The sequence below is a fragment of the Vulpes lagopus genome, chromosome 12 (genome assembly GCF_018345385.1).
Source record: "Vulpes lagopus strain Blue_001 chromosome 12, ASM1834538v1, whole genome shotgun sequence".
NCBI lineage: Eukaryota > Metazoa > Chordata > Mammalia > Carnivora > Canidae > Vulpes > Vulpes lagopus.
The window spans coordinates 38,496,899-38,513,507 of NC_054835.1; the positions used below are offsets into that span (position 1 = coordinate 38,496,899).

The 16,609-nt window shown below is 38.0% G+C and overlaps 1 protein-coding gene across 23 annotated transcripts in view; it reads left to right on the forward strand.

Annotated features, from left to right (window-relative positions):
* CDK12 (cyclin dependent kinase 12) overlaps nucleotides 1–16,609 on the forward strand; it is a 79,771-nt gene that overhangs the window by 15,515 nt on the left and 47,647 nt on the right. For all 23 annotated transcript variants that reach the window (XR_005983056.1, XR_005983057.1, XR_005983059.1 and 20 more), the window contains exons 3-7: nucleotides 3,146–3,322; nucleotides 5,071–5,210; nucleotides 5,759–5,929; nucleotides 8,296–8,485; nucleotides 16,372–16,428. Coding sequence is in view for 2 of the 23 variants with exons in the window: in XM_041724773.1 (XP_041580707.1) it covers nucleotides 3,146–3,322; nucleotides 5,071–5,210; nucleotides 5,759–5,929; nucleotides 8,296–8,485; nucleotides 16,372–16,428 (735 nt within the window). In the remaining 21 variants the exon portion in view is untranslated. The remainder of the gene's footprint in view (nucleotides 1–3,145; nucleotides 3,323–5,070; nucleotides 5,211–5,758; nucleotides 5,930–8,295; nucleotides 8,486–16,371; nucleotides 16,429–16,609) is intronic.

The following is a 16,609-nucleotide window of genomic DNA, read 5'->3' on the forward strand; positions in this document are numbered from 1 at the left end:
GTGCCCTCGACTCAAATTTTTAATAGAAGAATCTAAAAGTAAATCAGTTTTTAAACAACCTGCTTTAAGGAGAAAGGGATAGATGGTCATATTTAAAGTCATTTATGTGGGGGTACCTGGGTGGCTCAGTCAGTTATGTGTCTGCCTTGGCTTGAGTTGTGATTCCAGGGCCTAGGATTGAGACTGCTCCTTGGGGATCCTGCTTCTCCCTCTCCCTGCCATTCCCTCGTTTGTTTTCACGCTTTCTTTCTCTCTCTCTCTCTCTCTCTCTCTCTCTCTCTCTCTCCGTCAATGGATAAATAAAATCTTTAAAGTCGTTTATACTATAAAATTATGAAAAATATTAAGTTAATCTTTTAAAATAATTGATATGTAAATTTTTTATTAACAATAAGGAGTTCATATAAATGATATTGACATTGTACTACAGATTAAATCCCATCATTATAAATTCCAAGAGATTATACAGATTTAAAAATTTGAGCAGTCATGGAGCTTTGCAACTTTTTTTCTTGTTTTTTTTCCACAACTTTTTTTTTTTTTTTTAATTTTTTTTTTTAATTTTTTATTTATTTATGATAATCACAGAGAGAGAGAGAGAGGCAGAGACACAGGCGGAGGGAGAAGCAGGCTCCATGCACCGGGAGCCTGATGTGGGATTCGATCCCGGGTCTCCAGGATCGCGCCCTGGGCCAAAGGCAGGCGCCAAACCGCTGCGCCACCCAGGGATCCCTCCACAACTTTTTTTGAAAGAAAATTATATGTGAGCATTTATGCAACTACTCACCATTTGTGGGCCCAACTACAGTCATAAACAGGGAACCAGGAAATACTGATATTCGTAGGATCAGCACTTCCTAGTACTGATTCTTCATTGTTAATGACTTAGATGTTCAATATCTGCTCTCCAGTGTTAGACCCTCTCTGTACCTACCATATATCCTCTGCACCGTATAGAGCTGTGTTTTACTGAGTGCTGAATACTGAAGGCTATAGGCTGTGATGTTAAGCATTGCAATTTCATGAGTCATCATTATTCCACAATTTTTGGTACATTGGAATTTGTTGAAATAGGATTTGACCTGCATTCAACTTATGTGCTCTGAACGGATAGTACATATCAAACACATGCTTGATGAATTAAACACGCTAATCATACAATTTTTCAGAAGCAATGTACATTTTCATAGTAGCAAATTGAATATGAACCTATAAAGCCAACCTTGGAGAAAGCAGGACTTAAGTTTAAAAATAGACTGAATTTATATGAAGTGATGGTGAGAAAATTCAGATACTTCAATTCTAGTGAAGCATAACCAAGAAGTAATTTATTTCTGAGTCATGAGGAATTAAAATTTATAAAGAATATTCTGACAATAGTTGAAAAATTAGGAATTTTTATTCCTTGAATGTCTTAAACATTGGAGAAATTTAAAAATCTATATTACGTCCTGCCTGAAGAGTTTTCTGGTAATAGGCTTCGTTCCCAGGGTAGAAAAATCTTAGTTCAAATTATAATAATCATGTGCATTCATCTCTATCAGTAATTTAACAGAAAGTTTCAAATGATCATTTTGCAATCTATTGACTACCCTAGTTCTGTCTGATATGCACAAACTAATCTGGATTCTATTCTGCCTGATTTACAGGAGATTAAAATGATGAAAATTGGTATGAAGTTACACTTTTTGAGATTGTGTTTCACATGCAGTCTTTAAAAAGACACATTGCAAGGGATAGATCTTCACTGGTTCTATGGATGACGTATTCATGAAAGAATACATGTTTTATAACCACTTGTAAAAAAAAAAAAAGGAGAAGAGGCTCCTGTGGTTAGGAGGATTCTCAGCTTGTTTTCAAGCTTCTGATACTGTGATAGAACAGAAAAGACTTATTATGTAGCATGGTTTTATTTGTAGGCATGAGTTAGTATATTATCTTTTCTGAGGATGTACATAGCACAAAATCCTTTCTTTTTTTTTAATATTTTATTTATTTATTCATAGACACACACACAGAGAGAGAGAGAGAGAGAGAGAGAGGCAGAGACACAGGCAGAGGGAGAAGCAGGCTCCACGCAGGGAGCCCGACGCGGGACTCGATCCCGGGTCTCCAGGATCACACCCCAGGCCGCAGGCGGCACCAAAACGCTGCGCCACCGGGGTTGCCCACAAAATCCTTTCTTATAAATAAATTGAGATCGTTAAAAAATTGGATATGAACAGTGACTTTTCTAATCTATTCCAGAAAAGACATCCTTTCTTTCCATTCTTCCCCCCTACTACCACCATTTTGTTGATTATCATGAAAGGCCTGCTACCAACTGCTTTAATGATTCTGAAATAGTTTCCTGGACTCTGCTTAGATTACTTTGAGAATTATTTATATATTTTGGCTAGTCATATATGGTTGCCTTTTGCTTCCAAACCAATAGAGTAGGTCAGTATATTCACTAATTTTGATGTCCAATTTAACTATATTTTTTACAAAACACTCAAATACTATTTCCTTTTCCAAATTCTGTCAACATCTACACAGTAGTGTGACATTGTTGAACTTTCATTTCTTTGGAATTTTTTTTTTTAATTTATTTATGATAGTTACACACACAGAGAGAGAGAGAGAGAGAGGCAGAGACATAGGCAGAGGGAGAAGCAGGGAGCACCGGGAGCCCGATGTGGGATTCGATCCACATTCCAGGATCGCGCCCTGGGCCAAAGGCAGGCGCCAAATCCCTGCGCCTCCCAGGGATCCCCCCCTTCTTTGGAATTTCATTCCAAAATATGTAGAATATGTTTGGTGACTCCCATGAGTTGCTGTGATACTTTTTGAATTTAAGGTGATTACTTATATTTTATTTCATCTCAATAAAATTCCATATAGAATCTTAGGAAGAACATTAAAGAGTTTGTTAAAGGACCTACAAGTAATACCCCAAATTTTTATTTTTTATTGTTTTCTTTTATGTACTATAGATTTCTTTTTGTGAAATCCAAGAATCTTTGTGATAAACTCTAGTTTCGTATATTACATTACTTTTAAGTAAAATCTTTATAATCTTTTAGTAGCCAGACATAAGCTTTGAAAAGTTTTATTTGCATATTTCTTAATTATGATCTTTTTCTTTTCTTCATCTATTGTTTAGTCCAAAAGAAACTCTACCTTCAAAACCTGTAAAGAAAGAGAAGGAACAAAGGCCACGTCACTTACTCACAGACCTCCCCCTCCCTCCAGAACTTCCTGGTGGGGATCCATCTCCTCCAGACTCTCCAGAACCAAAGGCAGTTACACCACCTCAGCAACCATATAAAAAGAGACCAAAGTGAGTTTTTTGGAGGGACCTGTTCTTTTATTATTTATTTAAGAGAGAATGAGCTGGGGGGAGGGCGGGGAGGAGCAGAGGAGAAAGGAGAGGGTGATGGGACACCTGGGTGGCTTACCGGTTGAGCGCCTGCCTTTGGCCCAGGGCGTGATCCTGGAGTCCCGGGATCAAGCCCCACATCAGGCTCCCTGCATGGAGCCTACTTCTCCCTCTGCCTGTGTCTCTGCCTCTCTCTCTCTCTTTCTCTCTCTCTCTCTCTCTCTCTCTCATGAATAAATAAATAAAATCTTAAAAAAAGAGAGAGAGAAAGAGGGAGAGAACTTCCAACAAGACTCTGCACTGAATATGGAGCCTGACTTGGGATGGTATCCTACGACCCCTGAGTTCATGACCTGAGCCAAAACCGAGTCTGACTTTTAACCTACTGAGCCACCCAGGCTCCCCTGGAGGGACTTTTTTTTTTTTTTTTAGATTTTATTTAGGGATCCCTGGCTGGCACAGCGGTTTGGCGCTTGCCTTTGGCCCAGGGTGCGATCCTGGAGACCCGGGATCGAATCCCATGTCGGGCTCCCTACATGGAGCCTGCTTCTCCCTCTGCCTGTGTCTCTGCCTCTCTCTCTCTCTCTGTGTCTATGAATAAATAAATGAAATCTTTAAAAAAAAAAAGATTTTATTTATTTATTCATGAGAGACATAGAAGCAGAGACACAGGCAGAGGGAGAAGCAGGTTTCATGCAGGGAGTCTTAATTGAGACTTGATCCTGAGACTCCAGGATCACACCCTGGGCCGAAGGCAGGGGCTAAACCGCTGAGCCACCCAGGGATCACCAGAGGGACCTATTCTTAATTACAACTTCCTTCCTTACTGGTGGGCCTAAATCTCACACTTTCATCCATAGCCTAACTGTAGGATTATAAAAGATTGGGCCTAATGTGTATCTTTTATTTTATATTAGTGGATAAAAGCCTTTCTGGGAGATCTGTTCATCTGTACCCTCAGATACCTAGAGTTTTTAGAAAAGCAGTGATTTCCCAAATCCAGATACACCATGAACATTGGTATGAACATTGTATCTTTTGAGTTTGATACTTAGAATATTAAAAAAGAAAAAAGCTCTTTTATTCAGGGTGTATCAACGTGTATAAATTAATGAAAAATTAATAGATGTGGTATGTTTTTTCTTAAACCACATAAATTGCCATGCTATAAATGTAATAGAATCTGGATTTGATCTTCTCATTGTTAGCATTCCTCAAGTAGGCTCCATGCCCACCTTAGGGCTTAAACTCATGACCTTGAGATCAAGAACTGCATACTTTATCAACTGGGGCAGCCAGGCACTCCAGCGTTCCTCTCTTAAATAGTAAAAATAGTTACCATTTATTGAGTACATATTATTGCCCAATTTTTATATTTTACTTTAATGGTAGCACTGGGATGTAGGGATTCTTTTCCCATTCAATAGATGAGGAAGCCAATACTAAAGAGAGGCTAGAAAGTAGGCAGCAAATCTATTATTTGATCTTATGTCGTCCTGAAGCAAGAAATCTGTCTTACCCACTGTAAGAGACCATTTATTTCATGTCATTTGATTTCTGCCTTTTTAATAAAGAAATTCATAAAAGATTCATGGGCCAGAGAATCATCATAAAAGAGCTCTGTTTTCTTCTTTGAACAGACTTAAGTTTTTAAAATAACTTTTTGGTTTGTTTCGGGGTTTTTTTGTTTTGCCTTTTTTTTTTTTTAGAATTTGTTGTCCTCGTTATGGAGAAAGAAGACAAACAGAAAGTGACTGGGGGAAACGCTGTGTAGACAAGTTTGACATTATCGGGATTATTGGAGAGGGAACCTATGGCCAAGTATATAAAGCCAAGGACAAAGACACAGGTAAATATTGCCACAAAATTCTAAATGTCAGAAGTTTAAAAACGTAGCAATACTAATGCTAAAGTAGACTTAACAAAAGTAAATTTTGAGTTCTGATTTGATTTCCAAATATTACTAAAAGACTAAAATTTTCCAAAGGACTAGTATAATTATTACTGTTTAAAAACCTTCCTCTTTATTAGTTGTTGGTTATAAATATTTTATAAGCTTGCTAGGAATTTAAGAGTAAAATAAAATTTATAGGTTGTTCTTTGGTAAGGATATAGTCCTTAAAGATAAAATGAAGTAGTTGGATTATTAGCATATTTTAATAATTCAAAATTCTTAGGCCTAACTGAATACTGAATTAAGAAATACAAGTCTTAAAAACATCAAAGGCAAGAAAGGGAACATGGAGTTTAGTTTTGTTTTTTAAGGTATAAAAGTATCTGGCATATAGCATTAAAGTAAGCTAAATCTGTCTTTCAGAGCAACTCTGGACATTTATTGGCTGGTTCATGATGGTGGCCAAAAAATTCTAATGTTACTGTTTGCATTTGTTTTAACAGGAGAGCTAGTGGCTCTGAAGAAGGTGAGACTGGACAATGAGAAGGAGGGCTTTCCAATCACAGCCATTCGTGAGATCAAAATCCTTCGTCAGCTAATCCACCGAAGTGTTGTTAACATGAAGGAAATTGTTACAGATAAACAAGATGCACTGGATTTCAAGAAGGACAAAGGTACACAAGGAATCATGTTTCTACAGAGTAGATTGGTGCATCTTATTTTCTTTTTTTAGCTTGTTTGCCTGTTTGAATTTTTTCTGAAGCACAGAAGTCCCAACTTCTTGAATCCATACCGGAGTTAAGATACTAGTTTTGAAGTCTCTTTTTTTGTTGTTTTTCTTTTTTTTTTACACATTATAACAATAATGGAAATTAAACCCAGATTTATCAGTTACTCTTTTTTTTTTTTTTTCCTAAAGTAGGCTCCACACCCAGGATGGAGCCCAAACAGGCCATGAAATCATGACCCTGACATCAAGACCTGAGCTGAGTTCAGGAGTTGAACACTTAACTGAGCCACCCTGGTGCCCCTATTATTATTATTTTTTAAAGTAAGCTCTATGACCAATGTGGGGCTTGAACTCAAGACACCAAGATCAAGAGTCACATGTTCTACTGACTGAGCCAGCCTGGCATCAATTAGTTACCAGCTTAAAAAATATAATAGCTCTGCATTGAGCATCTTTGTTCATAAATCTTTGCATTTTGATTTCATTTTTTTTTTTAAGATTTTATTTATTTATTCATGAAAGAGACATAGGTAGAGGGAGAAGCAGTCTCCATGCAGGAAGCCTGATGTGGGACTTGATCTCGGGACTCTGGGATCACACCCTGAGCCAAAGACAGATGCTCAACCACTGAGCCACCCAGGCATTTTGGTTTCCTTCTTTCTTTCTTTTTCTTTCTTTTCTTTTCTTTTCTTTTCTTTTCTTTTCTTTTCTTTTCTTTTCTTTTCTTTTCTTTCTTTCTTTCTCCCTTTCTTTCTTTCTCCCTTTCTTTCTTTCTTTTCTTTTCTTTTTTTTCTTTCTTGTTTATTTCTTAATGTAATTTCTTTAGAAGTAGAATTATTTGGTTAAAAGGATTTTTATATTTAATGTTAGATTGCTTTTAAGATAGTAATTATGTCCACCTGTGATTACCATTCCACTTTATCCTAAAATTGAGTACATCTTTAAAAAAAAAAGATTTTAGGGATCCCTGGGTGGCGCAGTGGTTTGGCGCCTGCCTTTGGCCCAGGGCGCGATCCTGGAGACCCGGGATCGAATCCCACATCAGGCTCCCGGTGCATGGAGCCTGCTTCTCCCTCTGCCTATGTCTCTGCCTCTCTCTCTCTCTCTCTGTGACTATCATAAATAAATAAAAATTAAAATAAAATAAAATAAAATAAAATAAAAAATAAAGATTTTATTTATCTATTTATTTGAGAGGGACAGTGAGAACACAACTAGTGAGATAGAGTGGAGGGACAGAGGGAGAGGGAGAAGCTGACTCTCTACTGAGCAAGGAGCATAATGCAGGGCTCAGTCCCAGGACCCTGGGATCATGACCTGAGCCAAAGGCAGATGCTTAACTGACTGACCCACCCACTCACCTTTAAGGTTCAGTACATCTTTTTTAAGATTGTCATTTTGATAGATAAAGTATGACATGTTTTAGATTGCATTCTTTGTTACTTTTGAGTTCTTTTCCATGTTTGCCAGTTTTACTTATTTTGAGTTGTGTTTTTGTGTCCTTTGCTTATCTTTTGCAGTTTTGAGGTTTTTCTTGTTAATTTATATGAGCTCTTAGCTAAATCTAAGGTACTCCATTAATGCAATGGCCCTTAACTTTGGGACCTCTTTAAACATCTTATGGATCTATGCTTTAAAAAAATAAGTTCAAAATGTTGCGTATTGTGTGTTTAAAATGTTACATTGCCATTTCAGGGAGTTCAAGGAATCCCTGAAGCATACTCTCTAAATTAAGAATCCTTGCCTTTATGTTGATAGGAGACAGAATTCTAGACTGGAGAGAGAATTGTCTAACCTAGGTCTAGTATTGCTTATGTTACAATATTTGCTTTTGTCATTCACCTTGTCGAGGTGGAAAGATAGCATGGATTTCAAGTCTTTCACAATTCTCTTAGCATAGTTACCTTTTATCTACTTCTAAATTTAGGGAGTTTCTTTAGATGGTTCACCTTTCTTTCAATTCTTAAATACTATGAATTTCACCAGTAACTTATACTAATTTGCCAATTGACTTAGATTGTAAAAGAATAGTAATACAACTTGATCAGAGCAGTTGTTCTCCTTAAGAAGTAAATAGTCCAAAGAGCATTGGGTTAAGAGTGAGAAGATTAATTAAAATAGTTCTGTTATTTATTATTAGAAAGGGCAAGTTCTTCAAGTACTCTGAGTTTTAGCTTCCTCGTCTATAAAATTAAGCAGTTGTTTAAGAAAGCCTTATGGCCCACTCCAAAATTACATTAAAATCTGAGGCATGGTCATTTCAGCATCCTTTTCCTCTTGTTTTTAATTTTTTCTTTCATCTTTATATAGGTGCCTTTTACCTTGTATTTGAATATATGGACCATGACTTAATGGGACTGCTAGAATCTGGTTTGGTGCACTTTTCTGAGGACCATATCAAGTCATTCATGAAACAACTAATGGAAGGATTGGATTACTGTCACAAAAAGAATTTCCTGCATCGGGATATTAAGTGTTCTAACATTTTGCTGAACAACAGGTAACATAGTAACCAAATGAGGTTAAGCATTTTCTCTCTCTCTTCTGACCCAGTTAATTTCAGCTATTTAATTGAAGTTACAGGTAGACCCAATGATGCAGTTTTTTGTATTTACATATATCTGATATTTGTCCTGTGGGAACAGCTTATGATGGGGTACTCTGATGCACAGAGTCTTCAGTCTCTGTGTTGGTAAGGAATTAACAGAGGTAGAATTGTAAAGGTTTTTATTTTATTTTATTTTTTAATTTATTTTTCTAAGATTTTATTTATTCATGAGAGACACAGAGGCAGAGGGAGAAGCAGGCTCCAGGTAGGGAGCCCAATGTGGGACTTGATCCCAGGACTCTAGGATCACACCCTGAGCCAAAGGCAGAAGCTCAACCACTGAGCCACCCAGGTGTCCCTGTAAAGGTTTTTTAACTGCAAACATTTTAGGGAATCACATCCCACAGGAATATTCATAGAGTTTTTTGCCATAGTTGGTAAATATTATTGTGGTCCTTGACAAATTAAAACACACATTGAATTCTAAGTGAAATTCTCCCTTGTTTAGTGGGGAGAAACATGCCTGCTCTTACAGCTGCTCTTGAGAATTTGATAAAGTTATCAAATTTCAGAGTAAACACAGGTGTAGCTGGTGATTGACCTTTCTGCCAAGCATTTACTCCCTGTTTTTTTTTTTCTCCCTGGTTTTGATAGTGTAAACAGACGAGTTTGGTGATGAGCAGTGTTAAGTCTTCAGAAGTTTTTAACTACTTTCTTCTTCTCTGGCTGTTTACCTAAACTACATTGGTGATGTCAAGTGTATTATGTACGCTAGTCTTTGGTAAATAGCCCTACCTGTTGAGGAATAAAAAGAAAGTCTTATGCTATTAAAGTCATACCAGTATTTGGTTCTTTAGGTAACTAGGCTGTTTATAGCCATCTTTGTCTGATTCACCCATTGTTTTGTACATTTCTGTTCAGTTAATTTAACAAATACTATCTAGATAGAGCTATAGAATGATTATGGCATTTTTCCATCTTTGTAGAGTGAGGTAGCCAGCCATCCAGAGTTGCTCAGGGACTGTCCTGGTTCTATTTATTTTAAGTGGTTTTTTTTTTTTGTGTGTGTGTGTGCACTTTGTTTTGTTTTGTTTTTTGAGGAAGAGCAAGCAGGGAGGGGAAGGGGCAGAGAGAGACTCCATGGGCAGGCTCCATGCCCAGCGCTGAGCCCAATACAGGGCTCAATCTCACACTGAGATCATGACCCAAGCTGAAATCAAGAGTTAGACACTTAGTTAATTGAGTAGCCCCCAAAGATTTTTTTATTTTATTTTATTTTATTTTATTTTATCTTTTAAAGATTTTATTTATTTATTCATGAAGAGACACAGAGAGAGAGCGAGAGGCAGAGACACAGGCAGAGGGAGAAGCAGGCTCCATGCAGGGAGCCTGACGTGAGACTCGATCCCGGGTCTCCAGGATCATGCCCTGGGCCAAAGGCAGGCGCTAAACCACTGAGCCACCCAGGGATCCCTAGATTTTTTATTTTAACTAATGTCTAAACCATTGTGAGGCCCAAACCCAAGAGTTGGCATGCTCTACCAACTGAGCCAACCAGGAAGGTGTCCTAGTTTGGTTTTAGCACTGAAAGTCCCACATGGGATAGTTGGTCACTAGAAAGCTGAGTTTAATAGGGCAAACAAACAAATCACTCAACCCAGTAAATATTTATTAAACACTAGCCCCTGACACCACTTTTTAAGTATTCTGTACCCCTATCGTGGGGCCCAAACTCACAACCCTAAGATTGACAGTTGCATGCTCTATCTACTGAGCCAGTAAGTGCCCCTAAGCTCCCCCTGGCCTCCTGCCTTTCTTTTTTTTTTTTTTCCCCCCCTTGAATCTGGGAGCATCTGAGAAGATGCAGTTTTGATGAATGGATAAGAATTTATCAGAAAGACTGACAACAAAGGGTTAAATTTCTAAGCAAAAGAAATTACTGGGCAAAAGCACATAAATATAAAAATTAACATGTTATATTGGGGAAAATGTAAACAGGTCAGTATTAGCTGGGCAAGAAGAATGAAGCATAAAATGATGAGACTGGGAAGCCAATTTAAGGATCTTGTATATCTTGCTAAGGAGCTTACACTATCTATTGATGATAGCCATTGAACGGCACTAATTTGATTAATTTTTTGTTTTTAAATTATATAGTTGGGGCACCTGGATGACTCAGTTGGTTCAATGTCCAACTCTTGATTTCAACTCAGATCATGATCTCAGAGTCATGAGATTGAGCCCTGCATCTGGCTCTGTGCTCCGTGTGGAGTCAGCTTGAGATTCTCTCTCCCTCTGCACCCCACCCCCCACCCCACTCTCAACAAAAATAAAAAAATAAAAAATAATTTATATAGTTAATTTGGTAATATTTTAAGTTACACAGTTAATGCATTTTAAATTATAGGATGTATCTAATTATATGTATTTTATACTTAAATAGTTTTGTTGAGACAGGACATTATGTTAAAAGATTATTCTTGTCGCTGTCTCTGTTATCCACAATTTTTGTTAAAGTGGGCTTGGTTAATCTACATCCATAGTAATAATGCTTCAAGAACTTAATAATGGCTATCTGCTTAAAGGTTTCTGGACTAGAGCATATAGTCCAGTCCTTTCTTTGGATCCTTTTGCTTCCCCAAGGAGGATGTCTCAGACCAGGGAATAACTGCAATCCTACTTGGTGTCCTTTTTGGCGGGTCAGGCCACTCCCTGTCTCTGACTTCCCATATTCAGGAAGCTGATGAGGTTCTGAACTAAACTGAACTTCCTCCTCAGGTTGCTAAGCAGGATTCAGGAGTCTTATGATCTAATCTGATCCATCCAGCCACTGCTCTTGCCTATTTAGCTCTGTCTACACAGAGAATACTGGGTGATATGGCCTGGAGAAATGGTAAGGATACCTCAGCTGGACAAGGAAGCAAAAGCAGTTGAGTAGAGAGGGAGGAAAGCAGGGCTGGGTTCCCTGATATTCATTATATCTTCATTACATAAATATAAATGAGACAAGTCATTTTAGATGGTGGAGAGACACAATTAGTCTTCTCTTTTAGAAAAATCACTAAATGTCACTCTAATAGGTTGTAGACTAGAGGCAGGGAAACCTATTACTACCATAAGAAATTGCCAGTGCTTAAGCTAACCAAGGCATTACTAGCAGAGATGGACAGGATCAACTTGTGAATCAATAGACTTTGGTGAGTGGATGAATGGTAGAGAATGAATGAAAGTACTTTCAGATTACTCACATATTTCCTTGTTTGTTTTTTTGTTTTGTTTTTAAGATTTCATTTATTCATGAGAGACACAGAGAGAGGCAGAGACATAGACAGAAGGAGGAAAAGCAGGCTCCGTGCAGGAGCCTGATGTGGGACTTGATCCCGGAACTCCAGGATCATTTCCTGAGCTGAAGGCAGACGCTCAACCGCTGAGCCACCCAGGCGTCCCTCACAGATTTCCTACTTAAAAACTAACTAGTGGCAGCCCCGGTGGCGCAGCAGTTTGGCGCCGCCTGCAGCCTGGGGTGTGATCCTGGAGACCAGGGATCAAGTCCCACATCGGGCTCCCTGCATGGAGCCTGCTTCTCCCTCTGCCTGTGTCTCTGCCTCTCTCTCTCTGTGTGTGTCTATGAATAAATAAATGAAATCTTAAAAAAAATTATTAAAAAAAAAACTAGCTGGGTAACATAATGGTCAATATAGGTAATATAAAAGGAAAAGCAGGATAGGCAAGTGAAGAATAAATCCCTTTTGGATATGGCTATTGCATATCCAAGGTAGTGATATCTAATAGGCATATGGTCACATTGAAGTTCCAAACTAGCAGTATAGTTTAGGAGTTACCAAGCAGAGAAAAGGTGTCAGAAGATGGAACTCAAGGGAATGGTCAGAAAGATACAGAGAAAATAGGAAAATATCATGACTCTAAAATAGGCGGATTTAGGGGTACCTGCGTGGCTCAGTCAGTTGAGTGTCTTAACTCTTGGTTTTGGCTCAGGTCATGATCTCAGGCTCCCGAGATGGAAGCCAGCGTCTGGTTCTCCACTTCATTGCAGAGTCAGCTTGAGATTCTCACCCTCTCTGCCCCTCCCTCTGCTCATACTCCCTCTCTCTAAATGAAGAAATTATTTTTTTTAAAAGATTTTATTTATTTATTCATAAGAGACACACAGAGAGAGGCAAAGACATAGGCAGGAAGAAGCAGGCTCTTTGAAGGGAGCCTGATCCGGGACTCGATCCTTGGACTGGGATCATGCCCTGAGCCGAAGGCAGACACTCAAATTGCTGAGCTACCCAGGCGTCCCTGAAGAAATAAAATCTTAAAAAATAAAAAATAAAAAAGGTTTAAAAATGGTCATAGATGTCAGGTGATGCAGACAGATTATGAGATGTGAGAAGGAATCTGAAAATTAAAAGTCAGCATTGACAGGGCATGACAAGTTGTTGGGTAGCACAGTTAATGGGAAGGTGGTGGTAGGTGTGTCTTTAATTTTTATTTTTTATTTAAGGACACAGAAGTTTGAGTATATTTAAAAACTAAGGGAAAAGAAAATCAATAGGGAGAAGTTGAAGATTCAAAAAAGTATAAAATAATTTAAAGGACAGGCAGCCTGGGTGGCTCAGCGGTTTAATGCTGCCTTCCGCCCAGGGCATGATCCTGGAGACCCAGGATCAAGTCCCATGTCCAGCTCCTGCATGAAGCCTGCTTCTCCCTCTGCTGTGCCTGCCTTGTTCTTTCTCTGTCTCTCATGAATAAATAAATAAAATCTTAAAAAAAAATTTAAAAAACCAAAATAAAGGAGCAAGGTTCTAGAGGAGATGGAATCAAGGCCACAGGTGGTAATGGCCACCATTATAAATATTGATTATACTTGAACAAGAGAGATTGACACTCTTTTTCTGTAATTGAAAGAAGAAAGGAAGATTATAGGTGCAATTAAGGTTATATAGGTAAAAGGGTGTTAAGTAGCTTCCACCTGATGATTTTTTTTAACTTTTTTTTTTTTTTTTTTTTTAATTTGAGAGAGAGAGGGAGACAGAGCACAAGTGGGGAAGAGAGGGAAAAAACAGCAGGGAGCCTGACATGGGGCTCGATTCCAGGACCCTGGGATCATAACCTGAGCCGAAGGCAGACACTTTACTGACTGAGCCACTCAGGCACCCCATGATTTCTTTTTTCAGTGAAGAAGGTCATTTACTGAGAGGTGAGAAAGTGGATTAGAAAGTTTGCTCAGTGCTTGGTGATGTTGAGGTCTGGCCTAATTTTCCATAACTGCGTATTTGTTGCCATTTTAACTTTCAGTCCTATGTGCCTTCATTCTTGGATCTTCACAAATTCTCAGAGTAAGGATGCTGAAAATTTGAGGATTGATTTATGTCTCATTATAGGGCTCAAGTCAGCTAGTCCTTTCCTTTTTCCTTTTCTTAGAATTAGTTTGTAAATTGAAGTTAAAAATGTAATGGGGCAAGTAGATAAGGTGCCCATAATCTTTACTAGGAATGATAAGGGTAGATTTAAAGTAAAATTTTGTTGCCAGTACTTACTTTGTTTTAATATTCTGTCCTATTGCTCATACTTTGAGGAGCACCTCCTAGCATAGCCACTTTTTTCTACTATCTCACTTTTCTGTCTGATCTCAGCTATCAGGTACGAGAGCTATCCCCAGTATTTTCAAAAAGAGTGAGTAGGCTTTTCATTCCCCAAGAAGTAATGAAAACGGTAAATGTGAATGAAATAGGCTACTTAAGAATTTAGATAAAAATGATTAATCTAAAATAGTTAATAGTTTAAAAAGTTTTTTTTTTATTTTAAATTTTTATTTATTTATGATAGTCATACAGAGAGAGAGAGAGAGAGAGAGGCAGAGACACAGGCAGAGGGAGAAACAGGCTCCATGCACCGGGAGCCTGATGTGGGATTCGATCCCGGGTCTCCAGGATCGCGCCCTGGGCCAAAGGCAGGCGCCAAACCGCTGCGCCACCCAGGGATCCCTAAAAAGTTTTTTGACATGTTATAGTTTATTAAAATATTACTTGACATCACTGTCAAGGATAGAATACTTAACAGAGTGAAACTTGGGTGTAATCCCTTTAAGGTAGTGGTTCTCACAAGTATGGTTCTCAGACCAACAGCATTGGCATAATCTATAGGCTTGTTAGAAATGCAACTTCACAGGGATTCCTGGGTGGCTCAGTGGTTAAGTTTCTGCCTTTGGCTCATGGCGTGGTCCCGAGTTCAGGTATCGAGTCCCACATGGGGCTCCCTGAGAGGAGCCTACTTTTCCCTCAGTCTAATGTCTCTGCCTCTCTCTGTGTCTCTTATGAATAAATAAAATCTTAAAAGAGAAAATAAAATAAATGCAAGTTCAGGGATGCCTGGGTGGCTCAGTCAATTAAGGATCCCACTCTTAATATTAGCTCAGGTTTTGATCTCACAGTCATGAGTTCAGTCCCTGTCTTGGGCTCCATGTGGGACATGGAGCCTACTTAAAGAAAAGAAATGCAAGTTCATGATCCATGACCTACTAAATTTCATCTCTAGGAATGAGGCCCAGGAAACTTTTAGTAAACTTTCCAAGTGATTCTTTTTCATATAAAGTTTGAGAACCCATCTAAGATCATGGTTGTATATCTTTATGGTATAGGAAGTGAGGGCCATATGTTGGTAAAAGGGACCTCATTCATCTTAAAAATCGTGTGCTCAGTTCAAAGCCGTGTTCCCTGTTTGAAAAGTCTGCTATGCCATGGTATTGTTGTGGTTTACTTTTTATTATGAAAAATTAAGTTAAATTGTAAGAAAAATTTAGACACTAATGTAATTAATACATATGCAGTTAACATTTTACTATATATTTTTAATTTTTCTGCTTGAGTTATTTATTTTTTAGATTATTTATTTATTTATTCATTAGAGACACACAGAGAGAGGCAGAGGGAGACACAGGCAGAGGGAGAAGCAGGCTTCTCTTAGGAGCCCAATGTGGGACTTGATCCCAGAACTCTGGGATCATGCCCTGAGCTGAAGGCAGACATTCAACTGCTGAGCCACCCAGGCATCCCTGCTTGAGTTATTTTAAAGTAAATTACACAGGACGCCTGGGTGGCTCAGTAGGTTAAGCATCTGTCTTTGCCTTAGGTTGTGATCCCAGGCTGGGATCGAGCTCCACATCAGGCTCCTTGCTCAAAGAGAGCCTTTTTCTGCAACTCTGCTTGCTGCTTTCCGTGCTTGTGTCCGTCCACTCTCTCCCTTTCCCTCTCTCTCTTTGCCAAATAAATAAGTAAATAAACTCTTTATTAAAAATGAATAAATTACTGACATCATTACATTTAACCGTAAATGCTCAAGATTATTACCTATTATCTTCTAACAATTCATACTTTTATATATATATATTTCTTTTACTTTTATATCTTTTCACTTGTGTTATAAGTATTTTGTATAGCTAGTCTGTTCAAACCACTATTAAACAAAGTTTATGAACTGGATTTGATTTTTAGGCTTCTTAAATCTTTCTTAATCTAGAACAGTTTATTCCTTTTTTCTCCAATACAAGTATTTAATCTAGCAGGTTTTAGTGACTGTTGTTTGCCAAGAAATAAAAAATATTTAGTTAAGGAGTCAAATCAAAAAACACCAAGAAAAAGAAAACCATAAGGCTTTGTAAACCAAAGTAGTCAAAAGAGTAACCATTAAGAACAGAACTAAGCATAGGTTAAAATTCACATTTGTAATTCAGATTTTTGTGATTTTGTTTAACTCGTAAATTCATGGATTGCTGTGTAGGTATAATTATGAAGCCACTGCTATTATTTTTATAAAAATATTTTTTTGTTTTACAGTGGGCAAATCAAACTAGCAGATTTTGGACTTGCTCGGCTCTATAACTCTGAAGAGAGGTGAGGCATTCATCAAAATTACATGTGGGGGGAAAAAGGAAAGAATTCTTTCTATTCTTGGATAATCTAGTATTCTATAAGTTGTAATAATTTTCAGACTTTCCTGATTTTATTTTTGAGATTTTATTTATTTATTCATAAGAGACACACAGAGAGAGAGAGAGAGTCAGAAACATAGGCA